The sequence below is a fragment of the Emys orbicularis genome, chromosome 9 (assembly GCF_028017835.1).
Source record: "Emys orbicularis isolate rEmyOrb1 chromosome 9, rEmyOrb1.hap1, whole genome shotgun sequence".
NCBI lineage: Eukaryota > Metazoa > Chordata > Testudines > Emydidae > Emys > Emys orbicularis.
Genome location: NC_088691.1, coordinates 89,505,766 through 89,524,175, shown reverse-complemented (window position 1 = coordinate 89,524,175; position 18,410 = coordinate 89,505,766). Strand labels below are relative to the sequence as shown.

The following is an 18,410-nucleotide window of genomic DNA, read 5'->3' as shown; positions in this document are numbered from 1 at the left end:
AAATGTCACCATGCATGAACTCCTGGCCCCATTAAAGTCAGTGGGTGTCTTACACTGACATCGAGGAGGTCAGGATTTCACCCCACAAGTCTTATCTGAACAATCACAACGAACCAGCACAGTGAATACCAAATACTTACTTTCAGAACAGATCACAATCAATCCAGAGAGTTAAAAAGATTTGCATAAGAGCATTCAAATAATGAATGAATTACAAGATATTACAATCTGCTTGCAAATATTTCAAGAGAGACTACATTTTTCAAATAATTAATAGAACTGGGTGAATAATTTATCAAGTTTTGCCACTGGTAATATTTAAAACTGTAGACATTCTAGTCCGGTCTTACTGATCAGGTTAGCTTTGAGGTGTAACAAATACAGTACTTACGAATTAACAAACTTTTGCATTACAATTCACTAAAATAAGAAACACAGCTGTTGACATGTATACAATTTTATTTTAAGGACTGACACAGCAATCACAATGACAGCAACAGAACCATTATTTTAATACTGAAAGCTTTCCTCCATAAACTTGGCTTGTAACTTAAACCGCGTTAAATATGGAAGTATTTAAACAGTGTCTTAAGGTACATTGTAAAACACGGCAAACCTTAAATATATCAATTATAAACTCAGTGTGCTTATTTCCTTCCTTTTTAGTGTGTGGCGTTATCAGTTAAAGTTCTTCAAAGTCATGGCCACTTGCATTCATTGCTTCTGGGTGCATGACTCTTCCCATGAACAAGATAGTACCTGAACCAAATGAGAGAACACATAAATCAGAACCACACAGAAGGACACACTTCTAAACCACTCTCCATTGTTTGAAGTTATTGGTGATTTATTCATCATCCGATAAAGATACAGATTTTATAGGGCACAACATTTATAAATGTTGTGTATGTGCACGCGCATGTACATACACGCGCATCTGAGTTTAGTATCCGTGAGAGGTGATGGATTGATAGCCTTGGAGAATGAGTTCCTCTGTTTGTACTCAGAACAGGTACAGCACAGACAGAAGCAATGAAAACTTCTCCACTGCCCTGACAATGCACCTCAACACACTCCAGAGGCTTGCTCCAAAGCCCCTGAAATCAATAGAAAGATACATATGGACTTCATTGGGCTTTAGAGGGAACATCACTGATGTCAATGGGTAGTTCAGTCTCCACATCCATTCAGTCCTTGGCTTCTAGGTGGAGGATCTCAAGAAGGGTGCCAGCTAGTATCAACTGAAATGTGGACATCTACCCACAGGCAACTTTCATGATAATTTCATGTTCCTGCTACCATTGAATTCCCTGGCAAGGCTCCCAATGACTTCAAAAAGAATGAAAATTTGGTCTTTTACTGGACTTGTTTCTCATTTGAATGGCTACCAAGAGGCAAGTTCTATATACCAGTATTACTGTCCTCAGTCATTCAGTTCCCATACATAGCACATCTTCAGTGTATAAATTGCTCACTAGACACTATCAGATTGGGGGTTTTGTAGTCTTCTGTGATGCCCATCAGATTCCCCTTCCCCATCTCTCTGGAAGGGTCCCTAAGGGGACACTCAGTAAATGGACATAAGTTATCGTGTATTAAACCCTGTGTGGATGCCCTCATTCAGAAGTAATGAGTCTAGTTCACTATAGCTTAATCCTCTTGGACAGTACATTGGTAGGGTGTCTCTGACACACCTAGCTCACCAGGTGCAAGGTTTGAGACAAAGGCTGTTAATGTTTGTACAGCACCTAGCACAACGGGGCCCCAACGCAAGGCAGTACTGCAATATGAATATTTAATAATAAGAAAGCATATCTTGCACATACTAGGCCAGACTGATCTCAGATGCACTAAAACCCTTGTGAACTGAAGCTACTGAATTTTGCTCCAGACTAGGCGAGATGTCATAACAGACAGCTCCAGCTCCTGTGTGGTCACATAGTAACATGCTATTTGTTATCCAGTCACCTCCACGACATTACCAAGAACAAATTACAAATATCAAACCAATACATTGCTTCATCAGAGGCCATATTGCCAGTGAGTACTGTTCTCATCCTTGCCTGCCACAGAATACACATCAGTGGCACCAGAGAATTATTCATAACTGCAATATCTGTCTGTGACGTTGTGCAGTCTATATGGTTTTATAAAAACATGATAATAAGTGAATATAATGTAACTGGGATAGTTTTATAAAGATTTGATAGACTCATAGACTCACAGACTTTAAGGTCAGAAGGGACCAATATGGTCATCTAGTCTGACCTCCCGCATGATGCAGGCCACAAAAGCTGACCCACCCACTTTCCCTTGAAGTCTTTAAATTAAGTCGCAGAGAATCCTCCAGCCTGCGACCCCTGCCCTATGCTGCGGAGGAAGGCGAAAAACCTCCAGGGCCTCTGCCAATCTACCCTGGAGGAAAATTCCTTCCCGACCCCAAATATGGCGATCAGTAGAACCCCGAGCATACAGGCAAGATTATACAGCCGGACCCTCATTTTACCAGCGCTGGCACGTTGATGCTTAATTGACTAAAATCACGTTATCCCATCAAACCATTCCCTCCATAAACTTATCTAGCCTAATCTTGAAGCCAGAGAGGTCTTTCGCCCCCACCGTTTCCCTCGGAAGGCTGTTCCAAAATTTCACCCCTCTGACGGTTAGAAACCTTCGTCTAATTTCAAGCCTAAACTTCCCCACGGCCAGTTTATATCCATTTGATAATAAGTGAATATAATGCAACTGGGATATGCTTCGTGCAAAAGGTCTCTTGTAAGGTATCATTACAAAGCTCATAATCTACTGAGTGTGATCATCCTATTTGTAGAAATGTACCACTCTTGTATCTAAAACTAGAAATATAAAACATAACTCTGAGGGCCTATTGTAATTATGTAAAGTGTGGGCCAATAATGATGGTTTGGAATCTTGATGACTCCCATTAACCAGGACCATTGTCTGCAGATGGCTGTGTTTACCTGTTAGTCTTCCTGTATATGTGTGTGCTGGCAGGTGGGCAATGAAGTCTTGCAGTGACATGTGATCATGTCACCTGAACTGGAATCCATCTTTAACCTGGTGCTTTTCCAGTGTGGGGGGGTGGAAACCCAGAGGGACAAAGGGTTCCCGCCTTATGCAAAAGATATATAAAGGGGTGGAAGAGTACAAAGGGGGAGAGGAGCCATCATGAAGAATCCCCTAGCTATCACCTGAGCTGGAACAAGAGCTGTACCAGGGGAAAGAATTGTGCCCAGGCCTGGAAGGTGTCCAGTCTGAGAAAAAAACTTACTGAAGCATCTCTGAGGATGAGATTATCTGTATTCAGTTTGATTAGACATAGATTTGCGCATTTTATTTTATTTTGCTTGGTGACTTACTTTGTTCTGTCTGTTACTACTTGGAACCACTTAAATCCTATTTTCTGTATTTAATAAAATCACTTTTTATTTAGTAATTTACTCAGAGTATGTATTAATACCTGGGGGAGCAAACAACTGTGCATATCTCTATCAGTGTTATAGAGGGCGAACAATTTAAGAGTTTGCCCTGCATAAGCTTTATGCAGGGTAAAACGGATTTATCTGGGTTTAGACCCCATTGGGAGTTGAGCATCTGAGTGCTAGAGACAAGCACACTTCTGTGAGCTGTTTTCAGGTAAACTTGCAGCTTTGGGGCAAGTGATTCAGACCCTGGGTCTGTGTTGGAGCAGACGGGAGTGTCTGGCTCAGCAAGACAGGGTGCTGGAGTCCTGAGCTGGCAGGGAAAACAGGAGCAGAGGTAGTCTTTGCACATCAGGTGGCAGCTCCCACGGGGGTTTCTGTGATCCAACCCATCACACTGTCCTTTCTGGAAATCACTTGGTATTGGGGCAAATTCTGCTGGACTTTCTAAAGCAAAGCTCTTACTGAAGTCAGAGGGTGTGTTCCAAGAATGCTGACTGCACAAGGGGAGTCACGACGGTGTCCCCTGATGAAGTCAAACGTAGAGCTATGGTTTAAGATTACAATGACAATTGTGCCTCAGCCCTCAGGAAGTTCATTGGTGAATTTTTCCTACAATCACTTACCAAAAAAGGAGCAATAATATTTTCCCCAGGCTATTCCTGTGTGAGGTTGGGGTTGGGAGGAGTGTTAAAGGAATGTGTGTTATGAGAGATTAGTTAAAATCCCTCAACACAAAGCATTGCAGAGCAGAAAGTAGAGAAAAAATTACATTATGAGACCAGTTTATTGATCCAAAACAGCCTCTGCTGCATGGGTCTGATGGGGATTCACTGTAAACAATGAGAAAGCAGCTCAGAAACCGCATACACTTACCTGTTCTCCTGTTTCTGACCAGAAAGAAAAATGGATGATCGACTATAACCTGGGGGTACAGCACAGCCATTCTACTAATGGCAATCATTCCTAAAGGGGAGAAAACACACACAAGCAGCATGTCAGGTATTACTTTATCTTCCCCATACTCTCCCTCTATACAGCATGTTAACCTCTTCACACGTGATACTTGTAAAGCCCATGAATAGGAATTAAAGCCTACATGATTGCACTGTCACCAACAAATAGCATGAACAATCTAATCTAAAAGGAAGCAGACTTCCAAAGTAATTACATGTCTATGTATGCTCCGAGAATGATTAACAATGGGCAATGGCACAATTTATTTCCAGTGATGATGGAACAGCTTATAACTTACAAAAAGGCAGAACCTCTGGGTAATGAAGGCCATTCCCTTTCAAAGGAAAATGTATTACAGTAGACAGTATCACTAACCACTCTTATTGTGCTAGACAGATCTAAGCCTGACCCTAGTACTCACATTAACTCCTTATTAGATAGAAGAAGTGATAAGGGTGTGGGGTGACCTTGAAATTTTTAATTTAGCTCTTTGTTGTTTACTGTATTTTAAAGAATAAAATTAAAGGCAAAATATATGAGGAGACAGGCAGATTTTGGCCCTTTGGTATTTTCTTATATTTGGAAATCTTCTAAGGTTTTCACTAGGGCTTTATTATTTACAAGCATTTTATTAACTTTTTCATTTTGACTGCATTGGCAATAAAAAAAGCTATGCATGCCAATAATCTCTGCCCACATGACTGTTAAATGCCAAGCTCAAAAGAATCACCAGGATTGACTACAAAGGGTGCTGCTTTTCTCTTGCTCGAAGAATGGTACAAGTACTTACGGAGAGAAATCACATCATAATGCAAGCAAGTTAGCAAATGAAGTAACTCATTTGGAAGAGGGAGAGTCAAGATTTGCCTGTGACAACCAAGCATTTTCACCATCTGGCCCCTGAAGCATCACTGCTGGCAAGCTAGCCTTTTCTAGCTATTGCATTCCTGCTCACATCCCTGTTTAAGTGCTTATTAAAAACACAACAATCTCTCTGAGGTACTTCTAACCGTTTTGGAGAAAACACACAGACCGTCTCAATTAGCAAATCACACATGATGAGGAAAAATAAAATAACCACAACCATTGCAAATTGCCAAGATTCAAGTTCCAGAAAGAAAATCTATCTTCAAAAATGCAGCATGTACCTTCCCACCTCTCATTAGAAAGGAAATGGGAGAAAGGAGCAATATTTTCCACTGAGCACTTGAGACACTTTATGACACACTCATATTAAGAAAATGTTGGCATTTTCAATTCCCAGCATCCTCTCTAGGAAGGAGGGACACTTGCCAGACTGTGTCCTCATGCTGTTTGTGCTCCGCTTTTTGGCTCTGCACTAAGGCATTTTTAAAATACTAATTAATACAGGGCAGCCAGACCTATAATTTAGTTCAGGTTTTCAGAGTCAGATACCTGAGGCAGCAGCAGCTTCGGCACCTTCCTCATTGACTTCTAGGAACGACTTGTGAATTGCTTTAGCAAGGTAAAGCTCTTCGTTATCTGGGGGGAGGGAAAGAAAAAAAAAAGGAGACATTTTAAAGTGGGTTAGTAAAAAGTGAAGCTTTTAAGAGGCTTTATTATTAAAAAAAATACCTCCAATACCTGAAGGGGAAGAACAATCACAGATTCAACTGTGATGGCTTCCTCCCCCATCTTGGTTTTAAACAGCCTTTTCCTTGTTTATATTTTTATTTAACTATTATTTGTATCACAGTAGCACCTAGAAAAAACAACTGAGACGGAGCCCTCATTGCTAGGTGCCATATAAGCACAGAATAAAAGACAATGCATACCCTGAAGAGCTTAAACTCTAAATGACAAGGCAGACCAAGAGCTGGAAAGGAAAGGATGTAACATTACAAGCAGAGAGTAGTTATTTGTTTCTCCATTTGGGACTAGTGCTGAAAGATGCTTTATAACTTCTGGGAGGAGCTTGCACAATCAGGCCCAAATGTTTCATGCATATTTTCTTTCCATCCTGACTTTAAAAATTAAATGTCACATGGTATTGCAATAGAATCACCACCAGTGGTCACCAAGCATTCATCTTCATACTTAGTGAGGTCAATGGAAATTTTGTCATTGACTCTGAATTCACTGGGAGAGGGACTAGGCCTTTGCTTTCTCCCTCGTGTGCTCTCTCTCCCATCCCAGCAATTCAATATGGATCTGATCCTGCTTCTACTGAAGTCAATGGGAGGTTTGCTATCGACTTCAATGGCAGTAGGATCAGACCCTATAAGGGCCTAGCAATAGGCCCTTACACTGTTAGTTAGTACTATCATTAATTTTCCACCCCATCCCAGCAACACAATATATTACAGAAGTAATAGATACACACTGGATTAAAGCTACACTGTATATATACTCACACACGTGCATGCACTATGAAATATCTCATATCCACATAGACAAGAAAGAATAAAATTGACAGCTGGGAAAGAAATAGAACGTTCATAACAGGGAAATAAATCAACATGCAAAATCTAAACAAAGAAGCCAATCGATTCAATAACCTTCTCTATTTCTGAAGCCTTCCATGACATAACCCTTAGTACACAATACCTGCTATCAAATCATTAACTGAACACACTGAATCATCACCATAAGAAAAGCCTGTGGGAATATTCTTGTAGTTGATCTACATTTATGTCAACTCTCTCTCATAACAAAAGATAATGGTTCCGGTGCTAATGTAAACAACTGAGAGGAAAGACAGCCCTGCCTATCACATGACTCCAGTAGGTCTCATTAACTCAAGATAAGCTACGTTGTCTCTGAACTGAACTAGCTCTCACAGTTCAGCTGCTCAGCATCTCTTCAACAAAAGCCCCAACTGATTTCCTATGGGACCATATGTGGTAAAACGTACAGGAGACTGCTAAGTACTGTACAAGCTTTAGGCTTCAGTTCTAAGCTTTCAGAAATGCTGCTGTTGTCTTGAAAGCAGGGAGAAAGAGCCTCCACTGTATTATTTTTAGCACATCTGTCACAAAGCATCTGTTTATGGACTAAGCACAAATCTCACTCATTTAGGTATTGACATAACAGCCATTAATAGAAAGATCTCAAAAATATAATATGTGAAGTGTTCACGTGTGATCATTACTTTTTACACTTTACTGTTTGTCTAAATGGTTTATTTGCACCGCTAATCCAGAGGCCAAGTGGTTAAATCTAGTCTTCCTGTAAAGCTACCACTCATAGGAAAGTATTCAGATTTAAATAAAATGAACTTTCTGAAGAATGAACTGCAGCGTTTTGGCACGTCACAGGATGTGCTCCCTCACTCTGAATTTCTCTTTGTAAGCAGTCTCCACACACCCTTAAATAAAGTTCACCACAGTGCATTTTATTTACAATATCTCAGCAGCTTCATGTCCTATCACCATATGGCTTTTCCAAAGTTTCAGCATATCCCTTAAATGGGAGGTGAGGGGGTAGGGAGAGAAAAGTTTCATCTCTCTGAGATTCTTTACCTTTCCATCCAGCTCTTTTCCCCCCTACTTTCCCGTTGCCCATTTAACGGTCCATAGCAGACTAACTGAATCACCTTATTGACCTTATCTCCCTATTCAGCAGATGTGGAGACCCTTAGGAAGTTCAGAGTGCTGAGCCAGCTCTAGGCTACACCCACTTTGTCACATGGCACAAGTAAATTCTCAGCAGTAAGTGCTATATGCAAAAACAGTCAATTATAATGGAAATATTCTGATGAACACTTCTAATTATCTACATAGCTAGAAGTTTCTCTTTTACATATCACTCCTATAATAGTCCCCCTTCTATCCATTGGCTGGCCTAACCTGTAATTTTCCATTCCATCTAGTGTAATTTCAGTTATCCTAGTTGAGAATCTTTCCACAATTTGATTAAATATTTGAGCTGACCAATGTATTTATCAAGAGGAAACCCTTTGGAGTAAGAAAAATGCCATCTACAAGCTCATGGTAGTCTTAAACCCTAAGGAATGCTTATGCTTGATGGCTGTATGTAGTGCTGTTGTAGCCATGTTGGTCCCAGGATATTACAGAGACAAGGTGAGTGAGGTACTACCTTTTATTGGACCAACTTCTGTTGGTGAGAGAGACAAGCTTCTGAGCTTACAGAAAGCTCTCAAAAGTTTGTCTCTCTCACCAACAGAAGTTGGTCCAGTAAAAAGTAGTACCTCACTCACCTTGTCATGCTTAATGGCTGACAAACCACTCAATCTTGCCTTAGTGAAGATGCTAATTGAAATATCAGGTGTTTGAGCCTTCTCCACTGAAACCCAGTGGCAAAGCTCTTGATTGTGCTTGGTTTTGAGCACATTTAGTTTCCAATGAAGTGTGTGGCTACTGAGTGTGCTCAGCACCTGGCAGGACTGTTCCCCTATCATGGTTATCCTTAGTGGGTGTTGTGCAGGTAGGGCCTGATCTTGCGAACACTTAATAGTAGTAATAATAACAACACTTATTCAGGGTGTAGTCCAATAATAATGTGGTTGGTTGCAAATGATGGCAGGATCTGGACCTTAAAAGCACTATACAGTGAATAGAGACTATAGGGCACAGGAACTCACACAGGGAGTTCATCTCATCTAGCGCATGCTGTTTCTAACATAGCCAGGATTGGTTCAGATGCTTCAGAGGAAGGTGCACGAAATCTCATAGCTATGGCCTAACTTGCTCACAGGAGAAGTTCCTGTCAGTTAGCGCTAGGTTTATGCCTATCTAGTGTAACTGTGGATACTTTTCATTGTCCACATAAACCTTTAATCCATTTTTGAATCCTAGGCTCTTGACCTCAAATGATATCCAGTGGCAATGAGCACTGGGGGTGAATTTTACATTAAAACAAAAGTATTCTTTTTATCAGTTTTAAATCGGTTGCCTTTCAGCTCCACTGGCTGTCCCTTTGTTCTTATACTGAGAGAAGAGTAATACCTCATTCCAGTTTTCCAGCCCTATACCATTCATCATTTTATATGCCTCTATCACATCCTGTCCTATTCATCCCCTCTCTAAATAAAACAATCCCTGTCTTTTCAGTCTCTCCATATCGAAGCATAATCATTTTTGTCACCCTGTCTCTGGACCCGTTCTCTTTCTGCTATAGCTCCGAGATTGCGAGAATTGACCATAATATTACAGCTTAAGATGCATAATTTGTATAATGGCATGAATATATCATCAGTATTTTCTCTCCCCTTTGTACACCCTACTTGGTTTGTTTTTTTTAACTCTGCATAATGAATGGGGTTTTTAATTGAACTGTCCACTAAAATGCTCTGGCCATTTTCCCCAGTGGCTACTGTCAATTTAGGTTGGGATTTTCAAAAGGAGCCTAAGGCGGTTAGAAGCCCAAATCCCACAGAAACTCAGTGGAATTTGGGTATCAAGCTTCTATAGGCTCCTTTGAAAATCCCAGCCTAGGAGCCCAAGAATGTGTAAGAGTTATTCAAATTATTCCTTCTAGCAAGCATGACCTTGATAGCAAATTTAATCTGCCTTTGCACTTCACATCCTTGTGAACACAGTGGTAGTCAGTCAAGCCATTCTGAAGTGCCTCAAAATCTCCTCAGGTTTTCAGTAACTGGAAAAGTGTGTAGTAGGGACTTCCCTGGCCTATTCTCCTCCAGAGAAAGGATAGCTACCTCAACCACAATGCCTCCAAGAACCCCTACTGGGGTGATGTACCTCCACCCACTCCATCCTGTAAGATTCTGCCTTAAAATCACTTCACTCCTCATTGAAATGCAGGTCCCTTCTGGGGATAAAGGCAGCTGCCATTTTAGCAGTGCACACAAAGCACAATACAGCACCTCAGGACAGAATGCAAGAATTACCATATTCAGCTGAAAATACAGGGAGCATTCTAGTAAGGCAGAATTTAACTGCTCCAAGACAGTTCTCAAACCATGCTGAACAGTTCAGACCTCAAATTTAGGGTCTGTGTAAACAAAACAAAAAAAAATGTATAAAACCCAATATCAACAGAAGCAATTTCATGTTTTTTTTTCATTTCATGGCAAATACAGAATGTTCAGTCTTGGGCACCTGTGGAGTTCCTTAGTTATATGCACATTACTCCTGCCAGGAAGTTCAGAGAACCTCAGTTTTCCCCTTTTACACAGAGGGGATCCAAAGAGCAGAGTATGTGAATTAGACCAGCAGCAGATAATGACACTTCCTCAGTTTTCCACTTCAGCTTTAGAGGGTGCCAAAGAGCTTTTGTCCCCACAAGCATGCTACCTCTAGGGCTAACATTCGGATTCAAATATTCCCCTTTATTGTTCATGATCCAGACAGCGCAGTAAAGCTGACTAGTCTGTTTCCATTTTCTGAGATGAATGAAGTACAAAAGTGAACAACCAGATAGTAAGCTCTTTGGGGCAGGGAACGTCTTTTGTTCTGGATTTGTACAGAAATGGGGCTCTGAGGTGTTACTGCCATACAAATAACAATAAGAATAAATGGTGAAAATTAAGGCTGTGATCCTGGGCTTCCAGCATCCCTGCTACAGAAACCTGGGAAGTCTGGCTCAAGCGGGGGCTCTCAGGGTATGTCAACACTAATATGTAAGCCCAGGGCTTGAACTCATGCTCAAGCCTAAACCCTTCCGTATACACAAAATTGCACTAACCCAGGGCTTGGACCCTGGGTCCCAGGCAGTGATGCTGCCACACCGCCTGGCTTGAAGTAGTATTAACAAACACCAAATACATGGTTTCCATCATCAGCACCCCCACTATAAAAAATGTTCCAGCACCTCTGGTCCCAGGATCTCACAGGAATGGAGGTTCCAAGCCTAAATCAAACCAGGAGCCAGAGTTCAAGCTCTACTGCTCTGCAGTTTACGTGCAGCCCCACAGTACTCATGCTCTAGGAGTCCATCAAAGGTATCCCACAATCCTACAGGCCAACTTTCTTCATCCTCCAGACTGTCAAGTTTGGTGGACAGTCAAGTTTTCCTATGTTGCATCATGAACAAAGGACTAGACCCCCCAGGAGCAGCCCAGGCAGTCCTTAAGAGTCAACTGGTGGCTCCATTTTTTTGAGAGTTTAGATTATTCTGAAACTTTTTTCAGAATTTCCTTTCTGCAAGAGCTTTTAAAGTTTCTAGTTTATGTTCATATTTGGAATGAAAACTTTTTTCAAATTTCAGAAATTTCCATGAAACGGAAATCCTGAAGTTTCAACCAGATTTCCTTGGGCCTTAGAAATTCAAGAGGCTTTACATGGCAATAATTCAAAAAGGGAGTAGCAGAAAAAAGTGATTAAAAAAAGTAACAGTGTTCATTTAAAGCCTTTCTGTATTTTCTTTGATTTAATCTACCTACATTTTAACAACGTCCAAATAGGTGTACTTCACTGAATAAAAAAAGCTTCCAATTGTTTGTATTTAACTTTCATGAAGTGCTACATTTTCCAAAAAGTGTATGCACTGATCTGTGTGTGAATTTTTGGACATTCAAACCACTGTTAACCAAGCATGTTGTGGAACCAAGCATGTTGTAGATCAATTTAAAATGCAAGCTTTTAAATTTTTTGCCCAGAAGTTCTTTTCCTTGTCTGACATTGGAGTAAACAAAAAACAGAACAAAAACAACCAAAAAGAAACCTGTTGTAAGAAAGGAAAGTAACCACAGCACTGGTGTTGGAACTTTGTCTTGACAAAGTTCCAAAGTAATTTAAAAATATTACTTTATTAAATTAAGAAATAGGCAAACTATGAATGTCCTTAGACATCTCCTCAGACATTCAGTGGGAAAAATTAGAGTGCAGCAACATTAATCATAGCTGTACTTAGTGCTTTACATTCCACTATAAAAAACTTAATCTTTAAATAGATGAGGTGGGTAAGGTAATAGCTTTTATTGGACCAACTTCTATAATGAAAGAGACAAGGCTATGTCTACACTTAAAATGCTACACTGGCAGAGTTGCATCACTGCAACTTAGCTGCTGTAGCGCTTCAGTGTAGACACTACCTATGCTTACAGGAGGGTTTCTCCCATAGGCATAGGTGATCCAGCTCTCTGAGAGGCAATAGCTAGGCCAATAGAAGAATTCTTGTGTCAACCAAGTGCTGTCTACACTGGCAGGTAGGTCGGTTTAGTTGCATCTCAGAGGTGCTGATTTTTTACACTCAGAGAGATGTATCTATGCCAATATAAGTTCCCAGTGCAGACCAACCCTTACTTTCGAGCTACACAGAGCTCTTAAGGTCTGGGAAGGATTCTCACACCTGGTCTACACTAGAAAATAGGTCGTTTTAACTACGTTGGTGAGGGTTGTGAAAAATCCCACTATGAGCAGCATAGTTAAGCCAACCAGTCCTAAGAACATAAGAATGACCATACTGGGTCAGGCCAATGGTCCATCTAGCCCAGTATCTTGTCTTTCGACAGTGGCCAATGCCAGGTTCTTCAGAGGGAATGAACAGAGCAGGCAATCAAGTGAGTCATCCATTCCCAGCTTCTGGCAAACAGTGGCTAAGGACCCTCAGAAGGACCCTTGTGCATCCCTGACAATCCTGGCTAATAGCCATTGATGGTGCTAGGTGGATGGAAGAATTCTTCTGTCTTCTGTCAACCTACCTTTTGCCTCTCCGGGAGGTGGATTATCTAGCCATTGGGAGAACCCCTCCCATTGGTGTAGCTAGTGTCTAAGCCATAGCATTTTAAGCATGGGCAAGCCCTCAGAGCCTCAGAACTAAATACAAGGTGGAACAGATTGTTTATCATAAGCAGTTAACAATATGCTAAGAGACCAGTTAAGGTGAAGTTGCCCATTAACACTTCTCTAGTCACAGGATACAAAAGGGGGGTTATTGTGGATTACAGATTGTTGTAATAAACCATAAATCCAGTGCCTCTGTGTCTTTAAATAGCAAAGTTAAATTGTCCAAGCAAGATATATATGTGGTCTTAAACTCTCTCTTGCTTTTGTAAAACATAATTGTACAAAATATACATCTTTGAACAAATCATTAATCTTATGGATTAAACACTAACAAATTCAATCCATCTGTTGCACTCCTGTGCGCATGGCTGCTCACTGATGTTTATGCCTCTCTTTGGGTTGTATATGGAGTGAAATAAAGGGACATACTCCATTGCGCTATTGGATACTACATCACAGACAGATTGGGAGGGAGAGACTGTCCCACCACCACCCAACGTGTTAAATGAACTTCCAAAATTATCTTCGATACATTCATTTAAAGATTTTTCTTGGGTTAGAGCTACAGATTACTGTAGGATCAGCATTTCCACTACAGGTCGTCAAAACAATGGAAGACATTCTTCATGAAAAATGTGGAAAATTCATTCCACAGGTTTTAAAAGGGCACAATTTTTTGTATATTAATTGTTTTCATTTTTATTTTCCCTGCCCTCTCCCTTTTCCATTTTATGTAATGGAAAAAGAGAGAGAGAGAGAGAGAGAGAGAGAGATGGGGTGGATGGGGGGGGGGGGGAGAAAGAATGGTGGTGAAGGAAAAATGAACCACATTTAAAAAAAAATAAAAATAAAAAAAACTCTAACTTTGCAAAAAGGGAACATTTGGAAAACAAAACCTTAACATTTCTGGTGAAAGTTTCAGATTTAAACTTTTTGCTGTTTGAAAACCTTCACTCGGCTCCGATTTTCAGTAGGAGGTGATAGACAAAGGAGACTTCTCATGACTCAGGTATCCATTTGGGTGATTAAGCAGCAACCCAAAAGGGCTACAGAAGTGGTACTCAAACTTTTGTATTGGTGACCCCCTTTCACACAGCAAGCCTCTGAGTGTGACCCCCTTTATAAATTAATGAAAAATAAAAATATTTAACACTATTATAAATGCTAGAGGCGAAGTGGGCTTTGGGGGTAGAGGCTGACAGCTCGTAACCCCCACGTAATAACTGTGCAACCCCCAGTTTGAGAACCCCTGGTCTACAGCTTCCTGGGTGGAAGGACAGTGGCTACAATGTAGGAGTTTGAGAATGAAAGAAAGACTGTGGGATCCCCTGAGGACAACCCAGGTATAAAATAAAATAAAAATCCCACAACTGCAGAGCTAATGCAGAATAAGCATTGCAAGCAGAAGGCCATGGCATGAACAACTCAACCAGTATTTCTGCGGGCACTGGGTGACTCTGGAGTTTGGGTGCTGGATATGGCTTAACAGCTCAAATCCAGCCCAGCATGGCAGTGACAAAGTAATTATGGCTGTTTTCTTGCCACACTCCAACTTCTAATGTCCACAGCACACTGAAGTTTGATATAGATTGTGTATCAGTTTGTTAAGACTAGTGAAGTGTTCTGGGACAAGGGAGACAGAGCTATATAAATGTAAATTACAACAACGAGCTCGCTGGATCATTAATGTTGATTTTCAATAAGTCTTGGAGCACTGGGGAAGTTCAAAAAAACTGGAAGAAAGCTAATGTCGTGCCAATTTTTAAAAAAAGGGTAAACAAGATGACCTGGGTAATTATAGGCCTGTCAGTCGGACATCAATCCCGGGGAAAATAATGAAGCAGCTGCTATAGGACTTAACGAATAAAGAACTAAAGGAAGGTGATGTAATTAGTGCAAGTCAACATGGATTTCTGGAAAACAGATTCTGTCAAACCAACTTGATATCTTTTTCTGATGAGATTACAAGTTTGCTTGATAAAGATAATAGGTTGATGTAATATACTTAGACTTCTGAAAGGTGTTTGATTTGGTACTGCATGACATTTTGATTAAAAACTAGAATGATATAAAACTAACATGGCACACATTAAATGGATTAAAAACTGGCTAACTGATAGGTCTCAAAATATAACTGTAAATGGAGAATCATCAAGTGGGTCTATTTCCAGTGAGGTCCTGCAGATATTGGGTCTTGGCCCTATGCTATTTAACATTTTTTTTAAAAATCAATGACCTGGAAGAAACCAAAGTTTCAGTGATTTGTATGCAGATGGCACAAAAAGTGGGGCAGTTGTAAATAACAAAGAAGAAAAGTTGCTGATTCAGAGAGATCTGGATTGCTTAGTAAACTGGGCACAATTAAACAATATGCATTTTAATAAGGCTAAACATAAATGTATATACATCTAGGAACAAAGAACGTAGTGAGTGTCTCACTATAAGGCATCTTTTCTAATCCTTTGTTCATTCCTGGGGCTCTTCTCTGAACCCTCTCCAACTTTTCCACATCCTTCTTGAATTGTGGGCACCAGAATTGGACACAGTATTCCAGCAGCAGTCGCAGCAGTGCTAAATACGGAGGTAAAAATAACCTCTGTACTCCTACTCGAGGATCCCCTGATTATGCATCCAAGGATTAGCCCTTTTGGCCACAGCATCACACTAGGAGCTCATGTTTAGCAGATTACCCACTGTGATCCCCAAATCTTTTTCAGAGTCACTAGTTCCCAGGATATAGCCCCCCACATCCTGCAGCTATAGCCTCAATTAAGCTTAACAAAGAGAAGGGGTGACTTGATTAGTCTTTAAATACCTACATGGAACAAATATTTAATAATGAGTGTTCCAATCTAGCAGAGAATGGTATGACATGAACGAGTGGCTGAAGTTGAAGCTAGACAAATTTAGACTGGAAAGAAGGCATACATATTTAATGGGGAGAATAACTGGTGAATTGTTCCAATGGTTTCTCCATCAATGCAATTTTAAAAATCAAGATTGGACATTGTGCCAAGAAATCTGCTCTAGAAGTTATTTTGGGGGAAGTTCTATGGCTTGTGTTATACAGGAGGTCAGACTAGATCAGGGGTTGGCAACCTTTCAGAAGTGGTGTGCCGAGTCTTCATTTATTCACTCTAATTTAAGGTTTCGCGTGCCAGTAATACATTTGAATGTTTTTAGAAGGTCTCTTTCTATAAGTCTATAATATATAACTAAACTATTGTTTTATGTAAAGTAAATAAGGTTTTTAAAATGTTTAAGAAGCTTCATTTAAACTTAAATTAAAATGCAGAGCCCCCCGGACCGGTGGCCAGGACCCGGGCAGTTTGAGTGCCACTGAAAATCAGCTTGCGTGCCACCTTCGGCACGTGCGCCATAAGTTGCCTACCCCTGGACTAGATGATCATAATGGTCCCTTCTGGCCTTAGAATCTATTAAATTACCATAGTGAGCTAATTGGTAATAGAATCATAGAATATCACGGTTGGAAGGGACCTCAGGAGGTCATCTAGTCCAACCCCCTTCTCAAAGCAGGACCAATTCCCAGACAGATTTTTACCCCAGTTCCCTAAATGGCCCCCTCAAGGATTGAACTCACAACCCTGGGTTTAGTAGGCCAATGCTCAAACCACAATAGCTGACAGCTAGAAAGTAAGGACCAAATGAGCCTGGAGACAAAACCAGTTTCTCATTCTTCAGGTCAGGACTGAGTACGGGGGAGCTTGTGCTACAGAAGTGCCTGCTGTTATTGCGGATAAGGGAGTAATTTCTTCAGAGAAGGACGGCACTCTGTCACTTCCTGTGACTGTCTGCTCAACACCTTTCCTGGACTTAACATTCATTTAAAAAAAAAAAAAACAAAAAAAAAAACAACCCAGCTCTTTTTGCTGATTCTATTTTAAATGAATTTTTAAATATAAAGGATTTTGGTAGGTATGAAAGTGAATTGTTGACAACTGGCTTGAACAGCCATGCAGCGGATGTAGTTATTTGTGCTCATGTGCCTTAATCTTACAAACTTTTCCTTTCCAGTGCTTCTTCTACACAGAAGCTGATTAACCGCACGATAGCTTAATGCTGTGGACAAATTGCCCCTCAGGTAAGAGATGACAAGTCACTTGCTGTTTGAATTCAGGCTACAAGATAAAAAACAAATCCATTGAACCACTAAGGCCATGTGTATTGTTTTATAAGAGGCCTCAATATTGTTCATCATGCCAGAGGGATCCACCTTTTGCATAATGTTCCTTTTTCTCTTTACTCATGCAACAGAAGCATTGCTAGTTATAAAACACTAAGAGGAAGGGGTTCTTAAGCAAAGGTAAAACCCACAGATTGGTAAAGCCTGTAAAATAATCTTTCTTAAAAACTGTTCTTGGAAAGTTCACAATCCTGTGATAAATGCGCGCTGTCAGATATTGAAAGAATTCTGCAGGGTCACAAAAACCTACTATATTATTGGCAAAAACTAATTTTGCAGTCCTTTTTGGTTCTCTCTCAATAATGTTGAAAGACTGGAAACAAGAGCCTCTTACCAGACATTGCAGTGAGATCAGCATTTCTGCTGAATACTTCTGTGATTCCAAGACCCTTCAAAACATCTTTCAGATCAACTTCCTGTTCTGCTGTGAACCTGGGGAGCATAACAGAGAATTGCAAAATCCAAGGATATATTAGTAGTATTTATTTTTATTAGCATGTTTGTAAATTGTAGTTAATGGAGGTTGAAACACCAAGTTAATTAAAAAAGTAGCAGATTTAGTACTCAGATACTATAGTATGGTGATGCATGCTATAGAAATGCCTATAAATACATTATAAATACATATATTTATTGATAACGGACATTTGTGGCTAGAATATTCTATAACTACTATTTGTATTGCAGTAGCTCCCCAAATACGCTAACAATATTACGTACATGAGGTATATACAAAATCCCTGCCCGTAAAAACTTAGTAATGTAGTTAGATTAAATAGATAGGAGAAAAAAAGCTAGCGAATATCAAACCAAATCTAATGGAGTTTAATCTAGATAATAGGAACAATGAGTGATACAAAAGAGTGCAGAAACTTTACAGACAGCTGTTGGCAAAAAAGAAAGATTAGGAAAATAAGGATGCTCAGCTTTTATTTAAAAAAAAATAAAATAAAAAACACAGAATACCAAGAAGGCTATAGTAATTCATTCTGGTCCTGCTTCCAATGAAGTCAGTGGCAAAACTCTCATTGGTTTCAATGGTGCAGCATTGGGTCCTAGACTAGGAAGTCCTGTAGTGAAGGAGTTTATCAAAGTAATAACGAGAAAGGGCTACCCTTAGCTAGATTAGAAATGTCA

General features: G+C 40.2%; 1 protein-coding gene across 1 annotated transcript in view; it reads right to left on the bottom strand.

Annotated features, from left to right (window-relative positions):
* Positions 1-358: 358 nt before the first annotated feature.
* Positions 359-18,410, bottom strand: part of SERPINI1 (serpin family I member 1) — an 86,601-nt gene continuing 68,549 nt past the window's right edge. The window contains exons 6-9 of the mRNA XM_065410999.1: positions 17,608-17,705; positions 5,817-5,903; positions 4,320-4,409; positions 359-759 (exon numbers count right to left, since the gene is read on the bottom strand). Of these exons, the coding sequence (XP_065267071.1) occupies positions 683-759; positions 4,320-4,409; positions 5,817-5,903; positions 17,608-17,705 (352 nt within the window). The 3' untranslated portion in view covers positions 359-682. The remainder of the gene's footprint in view (positions 760-4,319; positions 4,410-5,816; positions 5,904-17,607; positions 17,706-18,410) is intronic.